At 43.9% G+C, this 8,040-nt stretch overlaps 1 protein-coding gene across 2 annotated transcripts; it reads left to right on the forward strand.

The window, feature by feature from the left end:
* Positions 1-146: 146 nt before the first annotated feature.
* On the forward strand, positions 147-6,763 carry PEX13 (peroxisomal biogenesis factor 13). Of its 2 annotated transcripts, XM_027653738.1 has the most exons (5): positions 147-248; positions 1,897-2,594; positions 2,988-3,113; positions 3,372-3,473; positions 6,195-6,763. In XM_027653738.1, the coding sequence occupies exons 1-5, from the start codon at positions 181-183 to the stop codon at positions 6,215-6,217; spliced, it is 1,017 nt and encodes a 338-aa protein (XP_027509539.1). In that variant the 5' UTR covers positions 147-180; the 3' UTR covers positions 6,218-6,763. The 2 variants fall into 2 exon arrangements, with proteins under 2 accessions (XP_027509539.1, XP_027509538.1); XM_027653737.1 differs by lacking the exon at positions 6,195-6,763 and having other exon boundaries at positions 3,372-6,082.
* The last annotated feature ends 1,277 nt before the right edge of the window (positions 6,764-8,040 follow it).

Genomic DNA, 8,040 nt, shown 5'->3' on the forward strand with positions numbered 1-8,040 from the left:
CTCGGCGCTCCCACCTGACGCCTGGCGGCGGGCGGGCCCTACCGATAGGGGCCGAGTGGGGCCGAAGCGGAACCGAGCGCGCCCGAAGCGGAGCCGAGCGCTCCCGAAGCGGAGCCGAAGCCTAGCCGAGTGAGCCCGAAGCGGAGCCGAGCGAGCCCGAAGCGGAGCCGAGCGGGCGCGATGGCGGCGACGCCGCCGCCCAAGCCCTGGGAGTCCCGGCGCCTGGCGGGCACCGCGCCCGCCTTCCAGTGAGTGCGGGTGTCCTTGCCCGGGGGTCCCTGCCGGGCGGGGACCGGTGTTCACCCGCTCGGGGCGGCCGGGCCCGCTGCCCTGGAGCGGGCTCAAAGGTCGGGCCCGGCCGGGGTCGGTCGGGGCGGGCGGCCCGCGGGTGTCGCGCTCCGTGAGGGGACTCCGGGGGGTCCCCTGTGGGGAAGGTGAAGTTGTAGGTGTGGGCAGGAGTGTTCAGGGTGTCCGTTCCCGGGGGTTGTGTGGCTGTGTTCAGCCCCGGGAGCTGAGTGTCACCGCAGAGCTTGGAAAAGATCCCTGTGTGTGACGGTCTGGGGGGTGTGGGAGCTCTCCCGGGAAATCCCGCCTGCTCGTGGAAAAGGATGAACGCAAAGTGTCTGTGGGCTCCTTTTTTATCAGGAGGCAAGGAAAGCTCGCCTGGTGGCTGAAGATCCGATTTGTTTTTCTTTTGCAATTAGAGCTGAAACTGGGCGAAAGGTTGGCCCAGCTCTGAACATTTCACAGACAACTTCGCTGCGCTCCCTGTTTCCTGAGCGAGCAATTAAATGTTAATTTTTCTTGCTGGGTTTATGTACCCCGTGTTAATGGCTTCAGGCACCTTTAAAGTGAGGTGTCCCAAGCTGACTATTGAGCTGGGAACTGTAGAGTGACTTGCTGAGTTACAGTATCTCTCTTTGCTGTTATAATGACTTAGTTTTGCTCCCGGTTTTAGCTGGTAAATAGCAATTCCAACTTGGCATTTTTTCCTTCTGCCTTTTTTTTTTTCCCCCTGTGAATTTAATGGGCTACAGAAGTGGGAAATAACCAAAATGTTTGACTTTTAGGTTGATAATATAGGACTTTTTCTGTGTCCAGAAGTAGAGCAAAAAGCTGCTTGAGAGAATTTAAATGCCAGTCAAGTACTTTCAGAGTCTTATTATGATTAAATAACTTGAACTTTTGAGCGTACAAAGGAAAAAAAAGTTTACTAAACTAAATACAAGTGATGGACTCATAAGACCTTTTTCTACCAACAGCAGTAAATTCAATATCAATAATCAGTAGTAGATTCAATCCCTTTATAATCTGCACAAAAGTAATGAGGTGTTTTGGGTAGAGGGGGAAACTGGGAGGCCCAAAGGCCTTGGACAGGTTGTTGCATAATTACTTGGATTCTCAATTAGGTCACACCACCCTTTAAGGGTGGATTCAAAGGAGCTCTCAAACTTCTTCCTGCTGTATCGTTGGCTTATTGCAGTGTTGGAAATAAAGCTATTTTTTGGGGGGGAAATTCATAAATATTTTTGGTGGGGCCCATGGTGTGCAGAAGAATGACCTGGGTGTTACAGCAACAGGTTTGGTGGATCTAGAAAGTGCATTTCATGCATGTATAAATTAATAAATAGACAAAGTTTTTCAATGTGTACACATCCCAGTTTCATGTTTACACTGGGTATCTCATTATGGTTTTTGTTCCCCTGAAAGACCTGTATTTCCTGACTGGATTTTTAACTTCCAACTGTACAACTCTCTTGAGTGTTTGGCTCCCAGCTTCCCTGTCCCAGCAGTGCTGAAACTCACTGTGACATTTATGGAATTAGCCAAGGACCCCGAGGAAATGAAAAATCTAAACTTTGGGTGCTGATCTTCCTTGTTTGAATTTTTTTTTAGGTCTGCTGACTTGGGTGACAACATGCTGACCAGACCCGGCCAACCCGCCGTGGCACGGATACCTCCACCCATTTTGCCAAGGCCATCCCAGCCAACAGGAAGCAGCAGTCTGAGCACCTTCAGGCCAGCTTATAGTGGTTCTTTCTCTCCGGGCTATGGTTCATATGGAACCTCTTTCTATGGAAGCTACAGCCCTTACAGCTACGGATACGGTGGGCTGGGGTATAACCGGTTCTGTGCCGATGGCCTTCCCCCCAGCAGGTTTGTGCAGCAGGCTGAGGAGAGCAGCAGGGGGGCTTTCCAGTCCATTGAGAGCATCGTGCATGCCTTTGCCTCGGTCAGCATGATGATGGATGCCACCTTCTCAGCTGTCTACAACAGCTTCAGGGCTGTGCTGGACGTGGCCAACCACTTCTCCCGCCTCAAAATCCACTTCACCAAGGTGTTTTCGGCTTTTGCTTTGGTCAGAACTATAAGGTACCTCTACCAACGGCTGCAGAGGCTGCTGGGGCTGAGGAACAGCTCTGAGAACGAGGATTTGTGGGCTGAAAGTGAGGGCAAAGTGGCTCGTGTTGGCCTCGAAGACAAGATGGGAAACTCTGCAAAGTCCTGGCCCATTTTCTTGTTCTTTGCTGTTATAATGGGAGGGCCCTACCTGATTTGGAAGCTGCTTTCTACATACAGTGATGAAGAAACAGGTAAAGATGATCTGCAGCACAAGAGTTCCTTGTTCCTTTCGCTGTTGTCTGTGTGGTGATTAATCTACACAACAGTAATTGCAGTTAATAGATACTGGGGCACAATGCTGAATTTTAGGCATGTGATACAAGTGACAGCCTGTTGTTGAGTTAGGATTGTATTTAAGCTGTGTGTGATTCCAAAATCATGGTTCCTTCCTAGTGGATGTAGCAGTTTGGGGTGTATTGCTTGGATTAACTCAGCAAGTCGTGCTTTGCTTGTTACTCCTGTCAGTTCTCTGCCAGAAAAGTTTTAGCAAGGGAGTTAAAGAGTTTTCTTCATTTTCTTTTAAAAAGACACACCAAACTTTGTAATTCAAAGCAGATAAACTTTCAATGTATGTTTGCAAACAGTGTCCAGTAACTGGGCTAGTGGAGAAGATGACCACGTAGTTGGAAGAGCAGAATATGATTTCAATGCTCTCTCAGAAGAAGAAATTTCTTTCCGTGCTGGTGACATGCTAAAATTAGCACCCAAAGGTAAACTTTTAATTTCTATTTTTTTCTAACGTATTTTTCTATTTGTTTCTGTTTATTTTCTAGTCATAATGGAGTTATAGTGTTAGAGTCTGAAAATTAAAACTAAAAAACCAAAACCACCTTATTTGGCCAAATACTGATTTTTTTTTTCCCCCCACACTAAGTTATTATTTGCACTGGAATAAAACTTTCTGAGTAGTTTTGTTCGCTGTCGTTGAATCGTTTTGCAACTCGATGCTTTTGCGTTTTCTCCTTCAGAACAACAGCCCAAAATCCGTGGTTGGCTCCTGGCCAGTTATGATGGCCAAACAACAGGACTTGTGCCAGCTAATTACATCAAAATCCTGGGCAAAAGAAGAGGTAGGAGAACCGTGGACCTGGAAAAGATTCCTGAGCAACGTCCAGCCTTCCCCAGCACGCCTGGTGGAGGAGCCACTGCTGCTGTGACTTTGGAGGAGCAGGAAGCTGCTTTTGAAACTGTTTTTGCTGGAAGTAGTAAAGTTCCCATTGCATCCGACACCGCTGTGGGCAGTGGAGAGAAACAGGAACTCTGATGCACTTTGATCAACAAAGCAACTGAACTGTGCTTTACTGATGCAGCTTTAGGGACTGCTGGAAACGTGGTTTGTAGTGGAACACTGATGGGCAGGCACCAGTGATTGCTGCTACTGACTGGTGAAGGGCTGGAGAAATGATTGCTCCAATCTGTAGTATTTATTTTTGGCTCATCTGAGGCTGTACATTAGTGATTCTGTCCAACCACCTGGCAGCGACTCCTGAGAGCTTGAGATAAGGAGAGTGGAGGCATTTACAACAAAGCAAACAAAGGAGAACGATAGGGACTGCCCTGTTAAAGAGACAAACCTTTGGTGAAATGGGGGATTAACACCCAGTCCCCATTAGAGTATTGGCTTGACAGGAGGCCTCCTCAATAGATGTGCAAAGGGAAGATTGATTTCTGTGAGGTGTCCTCCAAAACTGCACACTGAGGGCCCTGCAAAAGTGATGGCACATTGTTTCCCTCTGAAAGGTGGGAGAGCTGCAGGAGATTTAGGAGACCCAATTGAACGGTTAAAAGTTGAGTAGGGCTCTATCATAAAGAGTTGAGCTCTTAGAAAAAAGGGATTTGTGAGGAGGGGAGGAGAAACAGAGTTTACAGGGGAAGAGCAGTGAGGCTTCACCAGTAGTTCTAAGCAGTTCTGTTTTGTTTATTAAAAGGAATTTGAATAAAGGGTATTCTGCTGTCAGGCACTTATTAGTTGTCACTCCCTTCTGTGGTAAACTAACTTTGCATCACACTTGGCCATTTTGTGTTGTAGCCTGTTAGCTGCCCATCCATAGTCCACCACCCACATCTCCACTTATTTCTGCTCTTTATTGGTTTTATATGAATGTCAAAACACCTCTCCTGCCTCCTAGTGCAGAAGGAAAGCATTGCTTTGGGGGAAGTTGAAAGGAATTGGAGCAGCAAAGAAAAAGTAACATTTCTTGCTTAATTATCTCAGCAAAGGAAGGTCTTGGAGTTGGACAAACTCCCTGTGCTGCCTTTCAGGTGGTAAATTTTGCATCTGCCCATAACATTTGAGGGCTCCAGTTTCTCAAAAGCCATAAAAATATCCAGACTGTTCAGAGTATTTAGTATTTTCTTCATATTGGTGTTTGAGAATTCTGTCCTGAAATACCATTCTGGGTTTGTTTTTTTTTTTTTGTTAAATGAAGCAAAGATAATTAAAACCTTTTTCCTTGTAGTATGGATGTGTGACATGTTGAACTTGTGAAGGTCACATTAAGGATTAAATTACTTGAGTTTGTCTTAATCATTAAAATAGCTTTTTTAGTTTAAAGGTTCTCAAAAGTATAAGTAGGGAAACATACCTTTGAGTCGTTCCAGTTTGACCTACTGAGATCTTCAACACCCATTATGTGTTAGCAGAGCTTTCAGTATTTATATTTTGATTGCATTTGCTGGTCTTGAGTTTGTAGAAGTCCGTTCACCACAACAAAACTCTGAAGTGAGCACAATTTTCGTGAGGTAGAGTGGCTGAAAAGACAGATATCATGCTGGAACCTTGGATTTTTAAAGTAATCTCTGAATGCCTGTTGTTGATAGAGCAAGAATTTTAAGTGGTTGTGCTCAGGTATTGGGAGATGGTGATTCGAATAATTTATACTAAATTTTTAGGTTTTCAAGTGCAGGGTAGTTAAAGGGCAAGTGAGAAACTTGAAACTAGTTTTAATAGGCTTAAAACAGAACATGTTCCTGAGTTGTTTCCCTATGTACCAGGGCATAGAAGAAAATTATCTGTATTTGGAAATCCTATCTGTTGTTACAGTGAAAGCAGCAGAAAAAATTCTGAAATGTAAAATCTAGGGAGGAAAAAAGAGGGGAAGGAGTAGAAAGAGTTCAGTTCTGTTTACAGTGTGTATCCCTGGAGGGAATTAATTTACTGTATGAGGTTTAATTAATGGACTGTCAGCCTCTCTTGTGTCAGTGAAAGATTTCATTCAGAGGAAGGGTCTTTAAATAAATTAATAAATAACCCCCTAACTTTTTTTTTTGTAGAGTATCCATTTAAGTAGATTTTTTTGTTTTTCTGATTTCTGCCTCAGAACAAGATGAAGACAGTGCCATGATGTTTGTGGGAATGTTTAAATCTGACTGATTTTTAGTAAGATGAATTTAATTTCTCTTTCAGGTCATACTATTGAAAACAGTTATTTTAGTAGGAACATGGGTTATTCAGAACTTAACTGACTTGTTCTTACAGTAGTTTGACTTAACCTACCAGTGACTGACTGTCATCATTGTATCTGTTAAATCTCAACAGGAATTTTAATCCTTTCAATCTTGCAATTGCTTTCATTGGAAAAAGAGGCTCCAAGGAAATTAAGTTACTTATTTAACTCCCAATTAATTGTACTGATTGCAGGAGGGTATTAAAGTTTACTGAAGTAAAGTATGTACTGTCCTTTAAGGTTTGGGTTTTCTTCTTTTTAATGCACAAAGTAGTATCAGGTAAAAAAAAAAAAAAGAAAAAAGTGAGTCCTACAATTTATTGTCTGTTTTTGTCCATGTGTCAGGCTACAGAAAAAAAACCACCTAAATGAACCCTGAGTGGAGAAGGAAGGCTGGTGGACAGGCTGCTCAAGACTTTACCCAACTTTAGGAAGGGGAGAAGACTGAAAGGAGCAGGTGTGGCTGCACCAGGAGTGTGTAGAAGAGGAAAGCAGAAAAGAGAGGTTGAAATATTGCTTAACTTCTGCATTAGGCAATCAGCTCTTTTTTTTTTTTTTTTTGAGGTCTGCACATACTAAGTTAGCTTTATGTTGTTCTTTGGAACTGCTTATAATCTTGTGGCAGACCTGAAAGTCTGGAACAGAACATTTGTTTATATAAGGTTTTAGTTTATTCTTCCTTTAATCTTATTGACACTGCTTATTAACCACTTTCTGCTTGAACACTGTGAGCTACAGATGCCAGTTCTGAGTGGTCTTCTGAGTGCAAGCAGAACATGAACATGCACATGCTCAAAAGGTTCCTGAATAATAAATTTAAAATACTCTGTTCGTCTGGGAAAACTTAATAAATTGCCCACTTTTGCACAGGTTCATAAAACTCTTCCCTGTGTGGAATTGGGCTGCATCTGGGATATTAAGATTGTTCTGATTTATTTTGTTGTCTCGATGAAATTTGCTACTGAGATAAATACAAAGCAAATACAAATCTGGCCTGTTTGCAATGAAAATTTTCCTGGGTCCTGTGGCCACACTGAACACAGCCTTTAACCAGCTGGATAATCTCTCCTTGGAGCAAATGCACTGGTATAACTGGCTAAACTGGTAGCAGAGGTATGATGTCAGTGCAGAGCACCCCTGGATCTTTATCTGCTTTGAGCCACTGAAATTCCCTAAATTTCACAATAGACAAAAAACCCTGAGACTTTACTACACGGATTTATATTGTCAGAGAGTATCTTTAGAGTTTTTTTGCTTTAGAAATTAAAAATGCAAAAAGACAGTCCCAGGACCTTTGAGCTATTCGTACTGTACAAGCACGGCCTCCAGAACAGCAAATGAGTAAAATTTAAGAGGGGGGGGGGGGGTTAATTAAAAAAAACATGTTCCAGTTTTCTAAAGTACCATCAAGTTTCCATTCATCATGAAATAACTGAATGTCATCACAGTCCAGCAATATTCCAGCTTATTCAGTGGATTGCTGTGGGATGGTATGAAATGAGTGTTTTCTGCTTTCACTGAAACCCAAGGGAAGCTTTCAGGCTGACTTAGAGAATTTGGATTTCATACCCTTCTCTGGATTGGTGGAATCCTTTTTCCTGAACTTTTCAGTGCTTTTTTTTTGGCATTCTCTGCCCTCACTGTGTTACTGCAGAGCTTAGGGGTGGGCTTTTTGGAAGATAAATGGTTAATATTGGTTATTCTTCCAAAAATACCCAGAAGGAACAGAACTTACATGGCACAGCTGGGGAGGATTGTTATGTAGGAAAAGGGAATCTGTGCTGATCTTTAGCAGGCACAGGCGGCTTCCCAAGGGAAGTAACTTTAAAATGTTTGGGAATATTTGATGCAGTAGACGACACAGGGTAGGGAACAGTCCAACAGTGGGCGACATAACAGGCTTGGGACTGTGTGACCTTAGCAGAATAACTGCTAAAACACACCCAGTTTGTTGGGCTGTTCTGTGTAATTAACTCTTGAGTTCGATGTTCAGTCATGACTGTGATAGTTAGTAGCACAACAAACACTCCCGCTTGATTAATGTGCTGTGCTTATGTCATGAGGGGCCGTGTGACGTCATTTGGGGGCCCCTCCTCCCCGGTTGGGTCGGGACCGAAACGGGGCCGCCTCACGACCCCCGTGACGTCACCGCGACGTCGCGCGGGGGCGGGGCGTTGCCGGGGCGACCGGA

This window comes from Corapipo altera, unplaced genomic scaffold (assembly GCF_003945725.1).
Source record: "Corapipo altera isolate COAL_440 unplaced genomic scaffold, ASM394572v1 70, whole genome shotgun sequence".
In the NCBI taxonomy this organism is placed as follows: domain Eukaryota; kingdom Metazoa; phylum Chordata; class Aves; order Passeriformes; family Pipridae; genus Corapipo; species Corapipo altera.